Source organism: Symphalangus syndactylus, chromosome 9 (assembly GCF_028878055.3).
Source record: "Symphalangus syndactylus isolate Jambi chromosome 9, NHGRI_mSymSyn1-v2.1_pri, whole genome shotgun sequence".
In the NCBI taxonomy this organism is placed as follows: domain Eukaryota; kingdom Metazoa; phylum Chordata; class Mammalia; order Primates; family Hylobatidae; genus Symphalangus; species Symphalangus syndactylus.
Genome location: NC_072431.2, coordinates 111,940,937 through 111,964,048, shown reverse-complemented (window position 1 = coordinate 111,964,048; position 23,112 = coordinate 111,940,937). Strand labels below are relative to the sequence as shown.

Here is a 23,112-nt window from a genome sequence, read left to right as displayed (position 1 = left end):
ATTATAGAATCTCTGGATTCTATTATTTTACTCTCAAGAGTATTACTTTTTGTTCTAGCATTCCACTGAATTACCAGTGAATTACTTTAAACTTACAAAGGCATTGTTTACACACTGTAGTAGGTCTGTTTCAAGTTTTGCCCTTCTTGCAGGGTAAGTCCTTAGTCCTGAGTCAGTCTTCCACAGTAAGCTGTGGCCCTGCATGTTCCAGTGAAAAGTCCTACGTGTTTCTCAGCCCATCTAAGTTGGTGGGATTCAACCTCCAAGTTCTATATTCCCTGTGGTGGTGACTGAAATGTACCTACTGAGCCCTTTTAGCTTTCCAGCTATTGCTTACATGGGCTTTTTGGAATCTTCCCTGCACGTGTACATTTCAGGGTCAGGATTTGAGTGAAAGTTATACAAAAATTTTAGGGCTTGTTTTCTTTGTCTATTTTCTGAAATTTCTCCCTCAAAATGCAGTCACTCGGGCAGCCCCAGGGTCCATCTTCTGACACAATGACTGTGGTGCTCTGCTTGCATTCCAGTCTCCCTATGGACCGGGGATGACCCTCAGATGAAACGCCCAAGAAACTGTTCTCATACAGTGTCATCTCCGTCTTTCAAGGGTCTAATTCCCTCCAGTTTCTGCTTTTTGATTGCCCTCCAGTGACTTCAAGTTCTTTATACCCTTATGTTTTGCCTATGTTTATAATTATTATCTCATGCAAGCTACTCTGCCAATACCTGGATTTGGGTTTTAGCTGAGAGAAAGAAATCAGATCCAAAATTCCTTTAAAAAGGTAAAGACATGCCTCCTTCTATGCTACTAGTGGGAAATAATGTATCCCTGAATGACAACAGATTTAGAAAACATCAACAATTATAGTATAGATTATATCTGAAAGAACTGAAGTTCCAGAAATGGAATGATTTGACAGATTCATAGGTAAAATTTGACCAAGGCCAGGAAAGAAGGGGAGTGTCATAGAAGGATTAGGTGATATCTTACCACCTAATACCTAGGTGATGGGTTGATAGGTGCAGCAAACCACCATGGCACACATTTACCTATGTAACAAACCTGCACATCCTGCAGATGTACCCCAGAACTTAAAATAAAATTAAAAATTAAAAAAAAATCTCAGTCTTAGACCATCTCCTCACCTGGGCATTAATTTACTCAACATATTTACAGAATATCTACTGTATGTCAGGTACTGTGAAAAACACTAGATACATGGAGATAAGTGGAAAAGAGTCTCTGTCAAGAGCTTAGAGTCTGATTGAAGGAGGAAGAAGACACAATAAAGATGTAATAACACAACTAGTAACTGCCAAATGTGAAGTGACATGGAGAAAACTATTTCAATACAGTGATAAGGGAATACCTTTCTGAGGAGGTCACATTTCAGCTGAATCCTGAAGAATGAGAAGGAATTAGCTATTCAAAAAGAGCAGGTAGGCCGGGCACAGTGGCTCACACATGTAATCCCAGCACTCTAGGAGGCCAAGGCGGGTGGATCATTTGCAGTCAGGAGTTTGAGACCAGCCTGGCCAACATGGTGAAACCCCATCTCTACTAAAAACACAAAAAATTGGGTGTGGTGGCACACATCTGTAGTACTAGCTACTCGGAGGCTGAGGCAGGATAATTGCTTAAACCTGGGAAACGGGTTGCAGTGAACTGAGATCACGCCACTGCCCTCCAGTCTGGGCAACAGAGCCAGACCCCGTCTCAAAAAAAAAAAAAAACAGGTAAAGGGGTATTCCATACAGGGAGACAGAATGCACTAAAAAGTTTAAAAAAAAAAAAAGTGAAAGATGCAAGATGCTTGTAGCTGGAACTCTGTGAGCAAGGGGTAAATGATATTGCAATGGAGCTGAAACAGTAAGCAGCATCTTTAATGCAAGGAATGAAGTGCAGTAACATACTGCAGGGTTTTTGTTGTTGTTGTTGTTGTTTATTTATGTATTTTTTTGAGACGGAGTCTTGCTCTGTCGCCCAGGCTGGAGTGCAGTGGTGCCATCTAGGCTCACTGCAAGCTCTGCCTCCCGGGTTCATACCATTCTCCCGCGCCCACCACCATGCCAGGCTAATTTTGTTTTTGTATTTTTAGTAGAAACAGAGTTTCACTGTGTCAGCCAGGATGGTCTCAGCCTTCCAAAGTGCTAAGATTACAGGCGTGAGCCACCGTGCCCGGCCATACTGCAGGGTTTTAAGCAAGGCATAACATAACCTGATTACATTTTTTAAAAACCTCTCTGGCTCCTAGCCAGAATGAGATCAGTTGGGAGGTGACTCAAGTAAGAGATAAGGACATAGATAAGGCATAGATAAGGACATTGTGGCAGAGAGTGTAAGAAGTTAATTGAGATATATTTTAGAGACAGGATTGAGTGGCTGGCAGAGGAAAGGAATGAGAAAAATCGAGGATAAATTCCAGGTATCTGGTTTGAGCAACTGGGAGAATGGTATTACCACGACAAAAGTGGAGAATATGGCTTTAGAGCTTACCGCATTCTAGTGAGGGAGACAGACAGAAAAGTAGATGTTATATAGTAATAAGTGCTGTGAGGAGAAATAAAGTAGAAAAAGGAATAAGGAGTAATGGGGCTGCTTATATTAGATGAGTTGGTCAGATCACGTAAACAAGCTCAGGCCAATGTGCTGGAGGATGAGAAACCACATAGAGCCCAGTAACCCCAGGTGAAGCCTTAGATCAGCCGACCCACAAGTTGACTGAAGACACACAAGAATGCCAGTCAAGACAACCTTGGCAGGCAGTATCTCTAAGAACTAATATGACACAGATATTGGTTTTGGTAAACAGGCAGGGTTTCTGTTTGAGCCTGTGCTGGTCATAACTGCCCAGCCAGTCACTCAGTCCTATCTCTAAAATATATGGGTGGTAGAGAGAAATAGGTTTGAGGAGAAAAAGGTGTAAAACAGCCATTATGCAAAATACAATGAGCAAAAATACTACAAAAACTTGCCCTCTAATGTCATACAGCTTATGAAGCTGATATACACCAATCTGCACAGTTACCAGTTACTGATTTCCTTCACGATACTTAGCAGCATGCATGTATGTACAACTGAAGAGCTGGGTTCATCCGGACTGAGATCTTGCTAGGTAAAGCGTTAGCCAACTACAGCTTGCATGCCAAATCTGGCACGTGTCTTGTTTTTGTACAGACCAAAAGCTAAAAATTGTTTTAACATTTAGAAAGTGTTGTAGGCCAGGCATGGTGGCTCACACCTGTAATCCCAGCACTTTGGGAGGCCAAGGTGGGAGGACTGCTTGAACCCAGGAGTTTGAGACCCTGCTGGGTAACAAAGCAAAGCTCCACCTCAATTTGAAAAAAAGTGTAGGAAAAAACAGAGATTATGTGACACAGCCTGTGTATGGCCCTAGAGGAGAAGTTTTCCAACTCCTAAAGTAGGTAAATGATGAAAGAAAGGGCAAGTGAGTTGGAGGGTAGTGCAAGGAGAGTGATTAAAACATTATCTGGAAAATCATAACTGGACATGAAGGAAAGCAAAGGAGAGTGACTGACAGAGTAGAATCTAAAGATGGTACTTCCCAGTCCTATATTCTAAAAATCCTATTAGATTTCCTTGGAAGCAGCCTAACCTGCTCCACCAAAGCAACGGTTTCTAATATAATGATCACATGAAGATAAAAGTGAGGTGCTCCCAAGAACCTAAAAATAAGATTAACCTCTCAAAAAGTCTATGTTCCATAGTGACGAGGGCACTGTATTAGATACAGGAGACACAACATAAAATCGAAGAGGCAAAGAAAGTATACGGGACTATGGGAAACACTTCTTGGCCTCTTTTGAAAGCTTATTTTCTGTTGCCAGCCAACTTTTCATATTATGTTCCCTAGAATTCTCACTTATGTCTGCTTCTCTTGCTCTGCCTCCCCTCTGGAGTATCTCATCCTCCCACAGCCTCAGTACTACTCTGTTTCAAAGCAACTCCAAATCATTTCTCTAGCCCCAATCTTGCCTCCAAGATTCACACTCCAATTTTCAGATTCCCACTGGAAATTTTCCTCCTGATGAGTATCTTCTATTTCATTTGTGATCGTGGGAATGTTGTATACCTTTACAACATTAAAAAAAAAAAAAGTGGATTAGAAACACAACCCAACTAAAAAGAATAAATTAAAAATAAAGAATGCGGTAGCCACTAGCCTCATGTGGCTATTTAAATTAATTAAAACCAAATACAATTTAAAGTTCAACTCCTAGGTTTTACCAGCCACATACATTTTAAGTGCTTGATATCAACATGTGGCTAGCAGCTACTATAGCACAACTCTAGGCTGCTTAGTTTCAAACTGAACTAATTTTCCTCCCCAGACTATTCCTATTCCTATTCCTGTATTTCTCGCCATGGATATTGGTATCACCATGCATCCAACTCTCATATTGAAAAAAAAAAAAGGTCTGGTCATCCCAGACTTTTCCCTCCCCTTCACAGCCCATCTTCATTTAAATTGTACTCAAATGTCTCGTGTACCTCAGAAATCTCCAATCTAGCCCCTTCTCTGGATCCTTATTGTCCCTGTTCTTGTACAGGCCCTTCTGATATCTGGTTTGAGCTACTAGTCAGAGCTTTTTTTCCTTTGTGTGTGAGACAGGGTTTCACTCTGTCACCCAGGCTGGAGTGCAGTGGCGTGATCACGGCTACTGCAGCTTCAAACTCCTGGATTCAAGCGATCCTCCTGCCTCGGCCTCCCAAAGTGCTGGGATTGCAGGCATGAACCACTGCATCAAGACAAGAGCTTCTTAAACAGTCTTTTTCTGAGGCTTTCCCTACTCAAAACCTTCTTTTACATTACTACTAGTTGTTTCTTAAGAACAAATCTTATTGTTCCATTCCTACCTTCTTTAAGATTCCTGTTGGTTCCATCCTATTCATCCTTATATCCCTAGCATTTAGAATACTCTTGGACTCTATGTACTCAATGCCTGATGAATAAATTGAGTTTTACAAATAGAAAAGCAAAGGGATATCCCCTTGTCCAGGAGAGAACTATTTACCTATTTTTTTTTTTTCTTTTTTTTTTTTTTTTTTTTTTTAATTATACTTTAGGGTTTTAGGGTACATGTGCACAATGTGCAGGTTTGTTACATATGTATCCATGTGCCATGTTGATTTCCTGCACCCATTAACTCGTCATTTAGCATTAGGTGCATCTCCCAATGCTGTCCCTCCCCCCTCCCCCCACCCCACAACAGTCCCCGGAGCGTGATGTTCCCCTTCCTGTGTCCATGAGTTCTCATTGTTCAATTCCCACCTATGAGTGAGAACATGCGGTGTTTGGTTTTTTGTCCTTGCGATAGTTTACTGAGAATGATGTTTTCCAGTTCAGTAACCAAAACAGCATGGTACTGGTACCACAACAGAGACATAGATCAATGGAACAGAACAGAGCCCTCAGAAATGATGCCGCATAGCTACAACTATCTGATCTTTGACAAACCTGACAAAAACAAGAAATGGGGAAAGGATTCCCTATTTAATAAATGGTGCTGGGAAAACTGGCTAGCCATATGTAGAAAGCTGCAACTGGATCCCTTCCTTACACCTTATACAAAAATTAATTCAAGATGGATTAAAGACTTATATGTTAGACCTAAAACCATTAAAATCCTACAAGAAAACCTAGGCAATACCATTCAGGACATAGGCGTGGGCAAGGACTTCATGTCTAAAACACCAAAAGCAATGGCAACAAAAGCCAAAATCGACAAATGGGATCTCATTAAACTAAAGAGCTTCTGCACAGCAAAAGAAACTATCATCAGAGTGAACAGGCAACCTACACAATGGGAGAAAATTTTTGCAACCTACTCATCTGACAAAGGGCTAATATCCAGAATCTACAATGAACTCAAACAAATTTACAAGAAAAAAACTATTTACCTATTTACAGTGCAAACAGTCATGCAGATAAGCTGGAACCAGCCTACTCCAAGCAAATTGTAGAAGATGCCTAACTTTGCCCCCTTGTGTCTATATAAAAGTATATTACCCAATGTTCTAGAGCAACCACAGTTACCGATTCTACAGGTAGGAATTTGGCCTCAGAGCTTAGCCTAATTTGAACTCCATTTCCTTGCCTCTTGCTTTCTTCAAGGACAGATCCAATGTTATTTACCATCGCCCAGTATCTTTGCAGGTAAAATAGGAAAGAACTTACCGATTTTCACGACATTGTAACAACTAATCCTACTGTATTTTTTAAAATGGCCATATCCCACAGTTTCCTAATAACTAAGTGATTCAGATTTTGACTAAAATCCAAGAATGAGGAAATAATCATTTATTCAGCACATTTTAAATCTTCTCTGCATGCCAGCTGCTGTGGAGGAAGACAAATATAATTTAAAGGAAGATATAATCACAACACAACTATTTTCTTCTCCATCCTATATCACCTGCCATCACAGAATGTCTTTCTTGTTGAGGATATACCTAAAGCCTCGCAGATCATTATTCTCAATTCCAGTCACCTTCAGCTCCACCCGTTTCAATTTCAGTCACCTACTTCCAACAATGCCTACAATTAGGCAGTCTCTAATATATATATATATATATATATAGTCTTCTTACTCCTGCTCTTGTACCTACTGGAACCCCGTTGGAAAATGAATCCCTTGAAACTCTCCCTGTTCTCCAAGTATATTGGTCATGTCATAGCTTCACTTCCCTCCCTACTCAGTCCAGGCAACGGAATGCATCAATTCCGCTATTCTTGCCACTTTATCCCTCAATTCCCTTGCCCCTTTGTCCTTTCACTGCTCACATCCAGAACATCCAATCATAAATCCACACATTTATTCATTTGCTCAGTAAAAATACTAAATGAATACTACAAGTCCAACATTAGTTTCTGCTTCTACTTCCAATGTTGAATGCTGGTGGGACAAAAAGAAGTCACAAATCATAGTGTCCTACAAATTCAAATATCCCATCTCAGGTGAGGCCTCAACACTAATCAGCAATTCTTAACCCTCTCTCTGTGCCTTTCAAGGGGCATTTTTTCCACTCCTCCTCATGATCCAACCTTCTCAGAAGATGGCATTCTTCCTATTTCATAAAGAAAGGAGAGGCTTTAGGGCATGTATTACCTCATCTTAACGCATCTACCCACGAATACTTTTTTTGTCTATTTTTACCTCCTGCCATTTTATAATAAGACTTGCCTTTGCTTGTCCATTGCTAATTTCATTTCTCTGTGCTCTGGACCATCTTTCCCATTCAGGAACTTTGTTTCATTAGTCAACCTTTCCTTCTCAAGGGGCTCTCTCCCAAAAAAGGTTCCCGTCTCCCTCCCACTTTAAGTTTCAAAACAAAAACAATGCATACCCTTTTGATTTTATACCCCTCTAAACTCTATACTCTTCTAAGAAAAGTGCATCCACACTGAATGCTGAGGAAATCAAGGGTTTTGACACAGGGAAACTCCTCCCTCTCCACTTCCCATTCCTTGCCCCTGTTGGTGGGAATACTGGGAGTGGCAACAGCCTAAACCAGATCACACTTGGGTTCCAGCACCCCAAAGTGCCTTCCAAAAATTTTTCTGCATCCAGAGATGTGCTACTGGCTTGCTCAGCATGTCTACATCCTGCACTGGCAGAGGACTGCAATTATTCTTCACAAGGTTAGAATTCCCAGCAAGTGTGGGTTGTCAGCTTGCCTCTTGTAAGCCCCTTTGTACACACTGCCCATCTTTACTACAGACTGGATGAGTTAGTGAGGCCTTTTAGATTGGCTAGCCTAGAAATTGGGGAAGATTGAACTCCACTACTTGGACTAGGAGGTAAAAAGTAGTAACAAATTTTCGTGTTGTGAACCTCAGGATCACGATCATGAGTAAGGAAGCATGAATGGTTTAGTTACATTTCTTACATAGATTAAATGACAAAAGTCACCACACTGAGAACCTGAGGTAAAATAAAATGGCATGGACACTGAATTCAGATGAACATATTAAAAGAATATACTATTATTCTAAAAGTTTATAGATAGTGGAGCTTCTTGAAAGCAGGCCTCAGCTCATTTTCAAATTCTCCAGGTCCCATTCATTCACCCCGTGTTTTAAGCATGTTGGTTGTCAAGTAGTGAAAGAGTCTAGCACTACACTGATACATAGTTTCACAGAACTTTCAGACTAGTGGGAGATAAGGCATTTAGTAATCAACTGCTAATTGTGATGCGTGGTCTGAAGGAGCCTGGAGTTGTTTGAAGCAGTTTTGGGGAGGTGCGAAGAGGGCACACTTTTAACAGAAATCTAGTTTAGCCAGGGTGGAGCTCAGTTTCCAGCAGAAGAAAACTGCCACGAATGAAAGCTCTCACGTAGTACGGAGCAGCACCTCCATAGCCCTGGAGCAGCCTAGCGTGGCATGAGCCCAAATGAAGTGACAGAAATGCTGAAGATGGGTCACAGCCTAATTAGGCAGAAAGCTATAAACCATATCATGTTGTTGGATTTTTTGTCTGCTTTTAATATCCTAAGAGAATAGGAAGCTACTGAAGGATTTTAAGAAGCGGATGACATGAAAATTTAAAAAAATCGGTAGGGCACAGTGGCTCATGCCTGTAATCCCAGCACTTTGGGAGGCAAAAGCAGGCAGATCACCTGAGGTCAGGAGTTCGAGACCAGCCTGGCCAACACGGTGAAACCCCATCTTTACCAAAAATACAAAAACTAGCTAGATATAGTGGTGGGCATCTGTAATCCCAGCTACTCGGGAAGCTGGGATAGGATAATCGCTTGAACCCAGGAGGTGGAGGTTGCGTTGCAGTGAGCCGAGATTGTGCCACTGTACTCCAGCCTGGGCGAGAGTGAGACTGTCTCAAGAGAGAAAAAAAAACCTTTTCAGTGCTGCATCACAAATGGATGGGGGAAAGGAGTGGGTGCAGACCAACAATGAATGCAGGCTGACCCACTACGGTAGCACAGATGAGAGATCTTGGCTACCCAGATTGGATATGAATGGTATAGACACAATAGAAAAATCATAAAAATCATTAGTGCCAAGGATTTGGCAGCTGAATGAGGGGGGCTGAAGGGCAGGGACGAATCAAGACTTGGCAATTTTTGGCTTGAACACCCAAAAGGATGATGGTGCCATGTATTGTTTTCATTAAATGTTTAACGGAAAACATGATGTGAAATTACCATGTGGAATAGTGTTGTTTTTAATACTTAAGAAAAATTACATTGTAACTACAAAGTAATTTCAAATTTAATGTGTATTTCTTGATCAACTACAGTCTTCCCACAATTTCTCAATGTCTGAACTTACTTAAAAATTGCCAACATCAATTTTAGATTCTTCTTAATTTTCTACTGTCCTTAGAACAACAGATTCTAAACATGGCCTACCAAGACTGTTCCCACCCTGTCCTTTGTCTAATCCTGCTTTTAGTTCTTGGAATATGCTAGGCTCTTCATCTGCCCTTGGATCCTTTGCCAATAGCAATTCCTCCCCCCAGTTAATGCTGGCTTGTTTTCTGGATTCAACTATTACGTCCAAGCATGATTAGGTCCCCATTCACTTGTAAGGGAATTATACTTTCTCCTCAGAGAACATATGATAGTTTATAATGTTATACTTACATAAATATGTCTTAACAGTCCATAAGCACCATGAAGACAGGGAGCATTATCTGCTTTGCTCTACTGATAAAACAGAACCGCCGGGTACAGTGGCTCATGCCTGTAATCCCAGCACTTTGGGAGGCTGAGGCGGGCGGATCGCGGTCAGGAGTTTGAGACCAGTCTGGCCAACATAGTGAAACCCCGCCTCTATTAAAAACACAAAAATTAACCGGGCATGGTGGCGCGTGCCTGCAGTCCCAGCTACTCGGGAGGCTGAGGCAGGAGAATCGCTTGAACCCGGGAGGCAGAGGTTGTGGTGAAGTGAGATTGCACCACTGAACTCCAGCCTGGACAACAGAGCCAGACTCCAACTCAAAAACAAACAAAACAAACAAAAAACTTAGTGCAGAACCTGCCACATAGTAGGCACTGCAATTTCTACTGAATAAAGAATGAATACGGTAGCAAGGCAAAGGCAAACTGAAGGCTGAATTAAGATTTAACTCAAGCTCCACTGTTCAGTGGCAACCCTACATCAGCATAGATGTAATTTTATCATCCCTAAAACAAGATAAAACATAACCACTTTATATAAAAGAACTACCAATGTAAAAGTATGACAAGGGTTTTTCATGTTTATTTAGCAAGTTAAATGCTGTTTTTACTGATGATAGAAAGCAAATAAGATACTCCTCAAAATCAAAGAACTAAAATAATTAAAACTATAAAGTATTTGTTCACCTGAAGTTCAGTAGTTATGACATAATTATGCCCTTAGCTACATTCAAGATTTTAACTTTACTAAAATAAACTTTAAAAAAAAATACTGCATAGGAAAATGTCTGATTCTTGTTTTAAAGTGTTATTGTTTTATTTTTTTTCTTTTGTTGAATACACATTTGTTTTACTGGCAGTCCAGATAAACAAGTATATAAAGGAAATAGTAAATTTTTATTTTGGCAGAAGATAAACTGTGCAGATTAAAATGCCTCAATTTAACCTAAAGAAATGGTTTTGAATCATATAAATTTTTAAGAAGAAAAATAAAGACTGTCCAAAGGGATTCTCCTAGCTTATAACACATTTCCAGAATAACTCTCAAAAAAAAAAAAATTCAAAAATACTCATTGACTACCTTAAAAATATGTCAATACCATATGGCTTTATGAAATAACTTCTAAAATTTATATTTTTTCTTATTTAAAAAGGACCCCAAGTTTTAAATAAACTGCTAGCAGTATCATTTTCTTCACTTAAAAGTGCATATCTTTGAGGGTTGGACATACATTTTGAACAAATAATGATTTTTACAAATTAACACCAAAAAAAAAATCACTTAAAATATTGTAAGGAGGAAGAGAGCTTTCACCAAATGTCATCTTTAAATAGACTGCAGTAGATGACATTCTTCCTTTTTTCTTTTTATAACATCAGAATTCTCAATGAAATGCTTTGGCAGTTTTAAGACATATCACAGTCTCTACCAAGACATACTGACATTAATGATGTCCGTGGAGATGGCAACTGCCTTGATGGCTCAGTTTGAATAGACACAATGTTAGTGGGCTGGTTCTGCAAATCAGAAACAAAGGTGCTGTCTTCTCTTACATCGAGAGTTTGTTCAACTGAAGCTGCCAGAGGTGGAATATTATCTACAGTTTTGTTGGCATTATTCAAGTTGTTAGTAAGTGTGGCAATATCACATTCCTTGTCCAGCACACCAAATTCATCTTCTATTGTAACTACATCTTTAGTTTCAAATGGTTCCAAGGAAGGAGCCAAAAACTCACTTGGTAGAGGGTCTTGAGGACCACTATGGTCACATTCTGTATCCTCCTTTACTTCAGAATCCTTATCACTGTCACTGTCAATGGTAATTACAACTGGGGAACGTGAAGCATTATCTCCATGGTGCTTCTTATGCTTCTTCTTATGTTTCTTCTTTTTCTTTTTATGGTGTTTAGTTGTATCAGTAGCTTTTCCTTCATAAACTATCTCTACACTTAGGCTCCGGGTCTTCCTTTTTCTCCTTTTGTGTTTTGTCTCTCTGTCTGATGATCGGCTGTCTGAAAAGGTATCACTCTCATTTTTGTAGTTTCCATCCAATTTTGATGAAGATTTTTGGTAATGACTGTCCTTTGCTTTAGAAGCAAATTCACGAGATGGCTGAGCCACTTCGTTAGTACCCTCCAAATGGCGTGTTTTGTATTTTCGTTTCCCTCCAGGCTTTTCATTTCTCACCCGGTCAGTCCCGGTAGATGCAGTCCTTGATCTGTTACTAGACAGGCTCCTTGATCTGTGCCTTTCATAGTAGTAATACTTCCTCTCACTGTGATTATTTTTTTTCCTAGCATTTGTTCTTTCAGAAAAGGACTGAACTCTAACTTCTGGACTTGAAGACTGTCTAGAATAATGAGCTCTGGACAGAGTCCTCCTCCTGTAAGATGATTCGTACCCATCCCTGTCCTTGTTTCTACTGTAATAAGTATACTCCCATTTGTATCTGCTTCCATAATTATTTCTTAAATAATAACGATCTCTATTTCTGCTCCGTGATCTTCTTTTACCATGATCACTGCTACGAGACCTTGATCTGCTTGTGCTTTCACTACTTAGAGACAAAGTTTGGCTTCTTCTGGACCAACTGCTATCTCTAGTTCTTGATCTCTTTTTGTCTCTTCTCCCTCTAGGTCTGCTACTTTCCCTGCTTCTGGATCGTTTACTTTTCATCCTTTTCTTCCCATGATGCTTTCTATGATTCTTCTGATCATGCCCACTTCTACTCTGAGAACGTGAATCTGAACTTCTTGATCTTCCCCTCTTTCTGTGTCTATGGTTATATGGAGAATATACTCTGTCTCCTCTTACAGATGAGCTTAGGTTTCTGGGAGATGACAATGATGTAGATCGTTTCTCTTCCTTCTTTGATTTGATTCTTGTACTAGAATCACAATGACCTTTATTTATTTGTTCATCCTTTCCAAGGACAGAGTGTGGAGATGAGCATCTACTAACATCGCTATCACCAGAACTGTAAGATTGCTCTTGTTCTTGTGTCTTCACTGTCTCCATTTTCTCATAAGAACCTAAGTCCTCAGAATCAGAGGACAGTTCAACAAGTTCTGGGGTCCTCTCAGCTAGTGGTTTAACAAACCCAACAATGACACAATTATCTGAAGAATCATCACTGTCATTATTTAGGTCCTCATTGGTTTGTACTCCTTGTATCTGAGACGTGGCTCCTCCTGTGACAAGTTCTTCATCTGAACTGTCAGAAGTATTTAAAAGAGAAGACATAGTAACGTGTACCTGCTCTGAGCTTGAGTAAGATGGTCCTGGAGTTTCATCATCCCATGGTGCCTGACTAACAGTGGCTACATTAATATCCAGTTCTTGGGTCTCAGCCTCATCTGGAGATATTGTTATGACTGAAGAATCAGAATGGCTGCCTTCTTCATATGAAGGAGCAGGGCAATCATAATTGGCATGCTGGTCAAAGGCTGCCATGTTAAAAGGAGATCGGGCAAAACTGATAAATTCATGTATAAAATGCTCAGTTCGATTAAGTAAAAATGGTCTTAAATCAGACACAAATGCCTGACTCTCCAAGTCATAGCGAGTAACATTACTCATGATAATATGCTGGACAATATTCACTAAAGATCCATGAGCTCCAAAAAGAACTGTAAGTTCACGTTTTAACCAGGGGACTAATCTGTGAAGGCAAGCTGGATTTCTACGGAAAAATTCAGCGGAAATATCCCTGTAGCGGCCACCATCTTCAATATTTCTAACTCGAGCACCAGCACGATAGAGAGTTCGTCTAAAATTAATAATATCTTGTTCTTGAATTTTCCGCAAAGATCTTTCATCTGCGGTAGTTGGCCTCCTTACTGCAATTTGTCTCATAAATTGAGGAATTTCAACATCTCTAGGTCTTGTTGAAATGCCTAACCCTTCAAATAGTACTCCACTATCTGGTGGAGTTGTTGTTCTTCTGTTCACAGGACCACTAGGTGAATAAACAGAAGCATTTCGTTCCCTTGTCAGAGTTGTACGGTAGCGAAATCGTCGATCAGGGGTGACAAAAGAACCATTATACGAAGGCCTTAGGACATACTCCTTGAAGTCATCTTCTGCCCTCACAGAATGGAAAATAGAATCAAAGGGCTGTTTACATAGTGGGCATTCAGCTTTGTTTTTTGACCACTCCTGTACACAGCGAAAACAGAACTTATGTAAGCAGCGATCTAAGTAAGACACATTATCAAATCTATCCAAGCATATGGGACACTTAGAATCAGGAGACGCATCAGCTGGTACTGTCTGTTGCAATTTGCTAGTGCCAGCTTTAGGTGAAAAGTTGTCCATTTTAAATTCCTTAGCAGCTGATGCCATTATCTGTAAAAGGGAAAGAAATATATCAGTAACCTGATATTAGAGGAATGACTAAATAGTCTCAACAAAAATGCAAATAAAGACCTTGAAACATATTTTGGTGAAAATACTTAAGTGACCCATTACTTTTGTTTTGTTATAAAGGGACACTGTAGCATAGTAATATAGTGCTTAAAGCATAAGCTCTGAAGTCAGATTTCCTAAGACTGAATCCCGGTTCCACACTACCAGTGTGACTATGTGCCAGTTAGTATCTCTGTGCTCTAATTTCATCTGCAGGTCAGTGATAACAGAATCTGCCTCACAGGGTTTGTGAAGATGTAAAAAGCCCTCAGAAAAGGCACCTGGTACATAGTAAAGCTCTCAAATATTATGTAACATTCTATTATTCTTTTTAAAAATAATTTGAGAAATATCTGACATATAAAAAAAAAAACGTACCAAATACCCATGTATCCACCACTTATGCCCCTTATCTTCCCCTCCTATCACTCTCTAGAAAACAAAAAACAAAAACACCACAGTCCTCAGTTGATGTTATTTCTATGCATGGCTTTATACCTTTCATATACATATGCCACTAACAATACAGACTGATTTATCTGTGATATTTTATATGTACTTTTCTAAAACAACTTTGGTGACATATAGCTTACATACCAGAAAGTTCACCTGTTTAAACCAATCCTATGGTTTTTAGTGAAAGATTCTTTTCTCAACCTTAGAAAGCTAATTTTAAAAAGGGAGAGGAAACTTTTAGTGAAGATTAAATAATAAACGAAAAAGCAGCCAAGAGGCAGTGCCTGGCTCACAGTAGGTGCTGAGTAAATGTTAGCTGTTATTATTACTACACTGTATTACTATTATTACTACACTATTATATTCAGTTAATAACTTATTCCATTCAGCATTCCTAATAAGTCTTCCTTTAGCTTTTTTTCTTTAATCCAAAAGTCAGGCCACAGAATATCTTGAAATCATGTTTTTGGTCCCCTTCCCTATTATCCTTTCCCATATGGATGACTAGAATATTAAAGATCAGTTTGTTTTATCAGTTTACATTGGCTCAAAACTTTGCTAGAGCTGAAATCTAGTATGCATTTTGGCTTTATCTCATAAACTCCAAAGCTGCATTTTATACTAATCATTTTGAATATATTGACTACTGGGGGGTCAGGCGCAGTGGCTCATGCCTGTAATTCAGCACTTTGGGAGGCCAAGGCAGGCAGATCACCTGAGGTCAGGAGTTCAAGATCAGCCTGGCCAACATGGTGAAACCCTGTCTCTACTAAGAATACAAAAATTAGCCAGGCATGGTGGCGGGCACCTGTAATCCCAGCTACTTGGGAGGCTGAGACAGGAGAATCGCTTGAACCCAGGAGGCAGAGGTTGCAGTGGGCAGAGGTTGCAGTGAGCAGAGATTGCACCATTGTGCTCTAGCCTGCGTGACAAGAGTGAAACTCTGTCTCAAAACAAACAAACAACAACAAAAAACTACTAGGCCCTTGGTTTCCCGGGCCTAATATTCATCTTCCTCCACCTCCTTTATCACAGGAAGTTCCATCACTAGTCAACTGGGGTCAAGTTAATCAAATAACAGAATTGTAATTTTCTAAATAGACTCATTGGCCTTAACAAACTATAAGAAAAACCATTAAACAAAACCCACAACAAAAACTCATGACTGAAATACAAGTATTCCACCATAGCTTTCATATTAAACTTGCTCACTTTAGGACACCGTGGCTTTCTCAAGAACATAACTTAATAGAGAATCAATTAATGCTAATTAAGCGTTTCTTCAGGGGTCCAGGTATGTCTAGTCTTCTATTTACTGAACTGAAAATGCAAAAAATCATCACTGTCCTGGAAGGTCTGGAAAAGCATAATTATAAATATATAATATTGCTTTTTTATTCATAAACACTCTAAAACCCTAATACTGCACAATTTTCTCAGCATTTCCCTCTACTTTTAACATTTTTTAATCTGCCTACTCAGGAAATTTAAAGAAGCACACACATAAAAATAAAAACCTTTCAGTTCAGAGACTGTGTGTGTGGTAGAGGGAAGGAACAGAGAGAAGTTGGGAGGGAATCAAAGAGGTTATCAAAAGATCTGGACTGAAGACCAGGCTTCACCCAGAACTAGCTCTAGTTAATGTGAAGAAAACCACATTACTCTAGACTTTAGTTTTCTCCTCTATATAATGAAAGGATTACTGGACTTGGAAAAAAGACCCGTGAATTCCAAGTTAATACATTTTATCTTCACTTAGTTCTTTGAAATAGAATTTTAGTGTTTTCTGAACACTTCCAGTTCATATAAAAATTACAGCTGAAAATGAATTTATTGAAGGGAATTATTAGGTAGTAAACTTGAAGTTCAAATAAAGTAAAATCTCAACAAAGTATGATTTAAAAAAAAAAAATGAAACCTTACCCTTCCCTTCTCTAGTTTTATAAGCCTGTTAACCACTTTGACAGTAAAAGGTGAATGAATGACTGGTAATGTCCTCCATAACAGGTTAAAAAATAATAATAAATTAGAATTCATTCTTGTATTTCTACACAGGAATCATTAGCTGAAAAGAATAATCTTAGCTGGGCATGATGGGCACACCTGTAGTCCCAGCTACTCAGGAGGCTAAGGCAGGAGGATTAACTGAGCCTGGGAGGTCCAGGCTGCAGTGAGCCATAACTGCACCACCTCACTCCAGCCTGGGCGGCAGAATGAGACCCCATTTCAAAATAAACAAACGGTCTTCATCAGAAACATCAAAGAGGTGGGGCACGGTGGCTCACGCCTGTAATCCCATCACTTTGGGAAGTCAAGGCAGGAGACCCTTGAGGCCAGGAATTTGAGACAGCCTAGGCAACAAAGCGAGATCCAGTCTCTATCTTAAAAAAGAAAAAGAAACATCAAACAATTGGGATGCATGTAGATCATCAAATAAGTAATTAGCTCTTCAAAATCATCACTAAATGCTAAATTAAAATGTTTTTTAAAACGCAAATGAAGTCAAACATATGACCCGGCAATTACACACCTAGATATACCCAAGGGAAATGAAAACTTGTCCACACAAAAAACTGTATATGAATATTCACAGCAACTTTAGTCATAATACCTCAAAAGGAGAAACTCAAATACCCATCAATTGATTAACAGATTAATAAAATGTGGTCTATCCATACAATGGAATTTTATTTGGCAATAAAAAGGAACAAAATACTGGTACCATGTTGTAACATGGATGAACCTTTTTATTATGCTAAACGGATGAAAAAAAATTCACAAGAACCCACATATTGTATGATACCTTTTATATGAAATGTCCAGAATAGGCAAAGCTATAGAGATGAAATGAGGCTGGTGGCTGCTGCTGGGGCAGTAAAGAGGTTTATTTCTGGGATGATGAAAATGTTCTACAATTAATTATTGTGATAGTTGTACAACTCTGTAAATATACTAAAAATCATTGACTTATAAACTTCAAACGGGTGAACTTTATGGATGGAATGTAATCTTTTTGTTGTTGTTGTTGAGACAGTCTTGCTCTGTCGCCCAGGCTGGAGTGCAGTGGCGTGATCTTGGCTCACTGCAAGCTCCACCTCCCGGGTTCACACCATTCTCCTGCCTCAGCCTTTCCAGTAGTAGCTGGGATTACAGGCGCCCGCCACCACGGTCTGCTTTTTTTTTTTTTTTTTTTTTTTTTTTTGTATTTGTAGTAGAGACGGGGTTTCACCGTGTTAGATCCGCCCGTCTCGGCCTCCCAAAGTGCTGGGATTACAGGCGTAAGCCACGGCGCCCGGCCCGGAATGTAATCTTAACAAAGCTGTTTAAAACTACAAATTAAGGCATAAAAACTGAGATGACTAGATACAGATTAAGAGTGGTTGATTTGCTGGCCGGGCGCGGTGGCTCACGCCTGTAATCTCAACACTTTGGGAGGCTGAGGCAGGCGGATCACCTGAGATCGGGAGTTCGAGACCAGCCTGACCAACATGGAGAAACCCCATCTCTACTAAAAACACAAAAATTAGCCGGGCGTGGTGGCGCATGCCTGGAATCCCAGCTACTCGGGAGGCTGAAGCAGGAGAATCGCTTGAACCCGGGAGGCGGAGTTTGCAGTGAGCCAAGATTGCGCCACTGCACTCCAGCCTGGGCAACAAGAGCGAAACTGCCACACACACACACACACAAGAGTGGCTGATTTGCAAGAGACATTCTGAATTTAAGTAGCAAAGGTAGACCCGATGAAAAACACAGTGCTTCAGGTTCTGTAAGAAGCCTGTATTAAGGTTTTTCCATCCTAGCACTCTAGGAATTAGGACTATTCATTTCCTCACAGGAGACAATCAGTTCTTCCAGTCGCACTTCCTAAACTGTCTCCCAAATCCTAAATGAAGTTCACCATCTTTAGTATAAACTGATTAAGCCAAAACTTCCCTTTCCCGAAAAATCCTCAAATCTGGTTTTAACAAAGATAAGAACAATTCGGGGAAATTTCAGACAATTAATATGGACACACATCTAGGGAAAATGGATGGGGGAGATAAAGAATCAGGAAGCTCGAATCTACATTTTAGGAGACTGGATATTTGAAAAACTGCACAATGATATAAATGAAGTATAACTGCTCTGTAGAATTAAAGTCAGACTTACTCCAAAAGTAATCTATGGCCGGGCGTGGTGGCTCATGCCTGTAATCCCAGCACTTTGGGAGGCCGAGGGGAGCAGATCACAAGGTCAGGAGATCGAGATCATCCTGGCTAACACGGTGAAACCCTGTCTCTACTAAAAACACAAAAAATTAGCCGGGCGTGGCGACGCGCGCCTGTAGTCCCAGCTACTCGGGAGACTGAGGCAGGGGAATGGCGTGAACCTGGCAGGTGGAACTTGCAGTGAGCTGAGACTGCGCCACTGCACTCCAGCCTGGGCGAAAGAGCAAGACTCCGTCTCAAAAAATAAATAAATAAATAAATAAAAATAAAAAGTCATCTATGGCATACACTGTGTATAAAATTTAATCATCTGCTGATTACATTTGCGGGAGTGATGTTAATTCTGATGCAGAGCCAAGGCTGAGAATCGCCATCACTTATTAAGTGTGTAACCTGGAGGAACTTTTTTCTCAAAATCTCACGTTTTCTCAATTCTAAAATGGAATTGAAAAGGTGGTTGTGTGACGGGACATACTTCATAAAAACCCTTAGCACAGTGCTTGGTGCACAGTAAGAACTCAACACTGTTCTTTATGTTATGTGGACACGAAGTGAATTTTAGTAGCTCATCACCCATAACTTACAATAAGGGTCCAGACGGAGGATAGCCTATAACAACAAAATAATCATCATACTTAATATAATTATTATACTTAATATTTCTAGGCAAAGTGACTAAAAAGGGTTCACGAGTAGATGAAATAGAAAGATCACCCAACTGTTAAAAATAAACTGGTTCCTACCTCTTGCCACCTTAAAAAAATCACTGTACCTCTCTGAACTGCATTTAATCAACTCCAAAAGAAGATACAAAAGTCATAGGATCTACTGACCAGATCCTATCAAATTTAATTCCAATTCCAGCAAAAAGAATTGGCTGGGAACCGTTCGCCTCTAAAACCACCCATTCCAGACAAGTATGATTGATTTTAGCTGATTGTATAGCTTTCTTTGCATTTCATGGACAAAACCCAGAAAGCTCTCACCACTATTAACTTAAATCTTGGGCAGCTGTTTCTTAATTTATCTTAAATAATCTTGAAAATTACCTATCAAAAGGTCTACTCCGTTTTCCTCTTAAATCACTATGTGGCTCATCTCAGCACTGCCCCCTTCCAGCCTACAATCAGCAACCCATGAGGAAAGCTGCAGTAACTTGATGGATGAACAAGTCACGGGCAATTTCTGCTCAGAATGTTTAACACAACACAAACAAGTCCCAAAGCCACGGTGATAGTCGTTTACTTTGGTTCAGAACTGCCACTAGACTAAGATAAGCACCATGAGCATTACATAACCACAATGAACTTAAATATTGTTATTCCCATTTTACAGGCAGGCTCAGGGGCTTAGGGGACCTAGGCAAGGTCACATATCCTGTAAGTGGTGACGCCACGATTCAGTCTCATTGCTTTTTTGCTTTTCCCTGAGACCAAGCTCTTTCCAGTACTCGGCCAGGCTCGCGCCCCTCGGGAGCGCTCGTGGGAAGAGCAACCCTCGCCTGCCCGCACCAATCCACAGGTGCGCGCAGGAGCCGCCCGGGGGCCCTGGCTCTGGCCCGTCGAGGCCCGGACAGCCCCGCAGGCCATGACCGCAGCCCTCAGGTCCCGAGGCGCTGCTTCAGGAGGGAGCACCAGCTCGCACGGCCCTTCCGACCCCCGCGTCCCATTGTTCCGAATCTCACTCACCTCGGAGGATGCCGGCGCAGGCCTGGCTAGGGCGCTCGCCGCGAGCTCCCGGCAGCCCAGAAAGCTAGGTCGGTGACGGCAGGATCCGCGAAGGCGTACCCGGCGACTTCTCCGCCTACCCTCCGAAGCGGGAACAGGCGGGGGCGCTTCACCCTCCTCGCGAGACAGCGGAGACCCCAGCGGCGGCTGCGACCCCTGTGACGCAAAGCGCTCATCACCAATGGCAGCTGGGAAGCAGGGCAGAGAGCGAGACCCACCCCCCAGCTCCCGGCGCGTCAAAACACAACACCCGCCTTCCCCACGCATGCGCAGCAGATGGGCGCCGGCCCCGAGGGCGGGGCTCAGCGCACCGGCCGAAACGCGGCCCCTCCCCCGCCGCTCCAGACCCGGGAGGAGGGCAGCGCGACCCTCCCATCTTGTTACTGGTACTCAGCCACTGGGGACACTGACTGAATGTTCGCCCCTAACTTACCCGGAAAACACGAGAACTAGTTCAATGTCGTTTCAACCTCACCAAACTCTGCGGAAACTTAGGAAATTGTCTCTAGTGTCTAGATAGGGGAATTGTTAGACGGACTTGAAGTCTCTCACCTCCTGTTGTACGCCTCCCGGAAGCAACACCGGGAGTCCAACGGGATCCCAAACCAAAACCCAACCAGTATCCTATAAAGTCTTCAGAGAGGGACCCCCTCCAGGCTGGGGAGAAACAGGACAACCTAACAAAACAGGGCCTGGACTCCCCCCTAAACAGACCACGTTTTTCTCCGCTCTTCCCCTTCCCACTCCCTGAAATCTAGACTAAAAGTCTTTTAAGACAACTGCGAGGTATAAAGAACATCTAGAGCCTAAGCGGCCCGTTGCCAGATTCTACTCCTCAGGCCTCAAATGTGATGTCCCAAACATTCTAGAGCTGAACCTGGTACGCTCGCCCGCCAAACTGCCGTGCTCGGGGCTTAGTATCTCAAGCGCGGCCGTTCAAGAACATCAGACACGCTCAACAAACACTTGTTGCTTGACTGGTATATTATGGCGAGTAACGCGTCCCACGTATTTCTTCTTAGAGATATACATCACGCTATACGTTTCTGAAGAATGGCTCGATTTACAGAGGTTCCCACAACGATTTGTCACATATAAAAGAGTGGGTGGTATTTTTACGTCAAAGATGAACAGGAGAACGTCCACCTAAATCGTGTGGTATCAGATGCGGGGAGGCGTGGGGGGGGGGCGGGGGAGAAAGCGTTAATTCTTCCAGCTTTAGAGCCAGACCTAATATTTAAAACGTGGATTGTTTTTCAAATAAACTTTTAAATGGACAGGACATCACCTTATCCTGCATTAATATTGCATTGCAACTAGAAAGAAAACCAGTGGAGGCACGCCTATCTCCTATCTCTCTAGTCGGCAAAAAAAAAAAAAAAAAAAAAAAAGGCAATTTTTAACATTTTCTCGTTTATTTCCCCTCTCTAAAAGGCGGGCAAGGCCCCCGATCACGTGATACCGCCCCCCCAACTCCGGGCGGAAGAGGCCAGCGACAGCGCTGCACGAAGCGAGTGGGCGGGCGCTCGTGCCCGGCTAAAAGATGGCTGCTGCCGCCGGGCGGCCACCGCCTGGGAGGTTACTGTAAGGCCCGCAGCTCCCGCCAGCTCCCGCGGACTGCTGCCGCCTCCTTACCATGAAGCCAGTAAGTCGTCGCACGCTGGACTGGATTTATTCAGTGGTAAGTCCCAGGGATCGCGGGCCCCCACCGTGTCGACTCACTGGGCCCGCAGGCGGAAAGGCCTCTTCAGCACTCAGAAACTCCAAAATCCATTCCTGAATTAAGCATTTCACTCCCTCACCTCGACTCCGCCTCTTCCTGGAGGATACGATCTTCCGCTTCTTACGTAAAGGCTGCTGGGTGTACCCGCCACTGGAACTCTATTTATTCGATTTTGTTACTTTAATTCCCACCTTAGCAATGGCACACGGTAACCTGACGGGGGCGAGGGGAAATATCAGGCACATTTCACACCTCCTTTGCGATTTTTGGTTTAGTTGCTGCTTGCCATCGTTTTAATCTCCTGGGGCTGCATCATCTATGCTTCAATGGTGTCTGCAAGACGACTGCTAAGGAAGAAATACCCAGACAAAATCTTTGGGACGAATGAAAATTTGTAACTCCTCTGGATTTAATTCTCTGAAAATACAGTTCTTTCCCTCATGCTTATGTAGATTTAAAAATAAAATTCATAATGCAAAGTTCCCAAGTTTATTTTTGCATTATCCTTTATAACAAGCACTAGTATGCAAATTTTTCACTTACAGATTTTAGTATTTTACATTCTCATGACAAAATTAACAGCAACCTAGATCTGACAGTCTCGAGTGTCATATCATAGTTGGAATAAGCTTTTCAATCAAGTTTCTAAATTCTTTAAAAATGATTCGGAAAGATTTTTTTTTTTTTTTGAGACGGAGTCTTGCTCTGTTGCCCAGGCTGGAGTGCAGTGGCACTGTCTTGGCTTACTGCAAGCTCCACCTTCCAGGTTCATACCATTCTCGTGCCTCAGCCTCCGGAGTAGCTGGTACTACAAGGCGCCCGCCACCACGCCCGGCTAATTTATTTGTATTTTTAGTAGCGACGGGGTTTCACCGTGTTAGCCAGGATGGTCTCGATCTCCTGACCTCGTGATCTGCCTGCCTCAGCCT

At 41.7% G+C, this 23,112-nt stretch overlaps 2 protein-coding genes across 2 annotated transcripts; one reads left to right on the top strand and one right to left on the bottom strand.

Annotated features, from left to right (window-relative positions):
* Positions 1-10,454: 10,454 nt before the first annotated feature.
* TOPORS (TOP1 binding arginine/serine rich protein, E3 ubiquitin ligase) lies at positions 10,455-22,464 on the bottom strand. Its single transcript, XM_055294014.2, has 3 exons — positions 22,096-22,464; positions 20,422-20,616; positions 10,455-14,009 (listed from the first exon to the last, which is right to left on the bottom strand). The coding sequence occupies exons 1-3, from the start codon at positions 22,096-22,098 to the stop codon at positions 11,070-11,072; spliced, it is 3,138 nt and encodes a 1,045-aa protein (XP_055149989.1). The 5' UTR covers positions 22,099-22,464; the 3' UTR covers positions 10,455-11,069.
* SMIM27 (small integral membrane protein 27) lies at positions 20,695-22,665 on the top strand. The gene is made up of 3 exons (XM_055294035.2): positions 20,695-20,846; positions 21,895-22,141; positions 22,459-22,665. Exons 2-3 carry the CDS (start codon positions 22,097-22,099, stop codon positions 22,579-22,581), a joined length of 168 nt encoding a protein of 55 aa, XP_055150010.1. The 5' UTR covers positions 20,695-20,846; positions 21,895-22,096; the 3' UTR covers positions 22,582-22,665.
* Positions 22,666-23,112: the final 447 nt, after the last annotated feature.

Bases quoted from the DNA above. Each gene is read 5' to 3' on its own strand.
- TOPORS (XM_055294014.2), bottom strand. The intron at 14,010-20,421 runs GTGAGTGAGATT...TCCCTTTTACAG, and splicing joins CTGCGCCGGCATCCTCCGAG to ATAATGGCATCAGCTGCTAA.
- SMIM27 (XM_055294035.2), top strand. From the start codon at position 22,097: ATGAAGCCAGTAAGTCGTCGCACGCTGGACTGGATTTATTCAGTG. The intron at 22,142-22,458 runs GTAAGTCCCAGG...TTTTTGGTTTAG, and splicing joins TGGACTGGATTTATTCAGTG to TTGCTGCTTGCCATCGTTTT.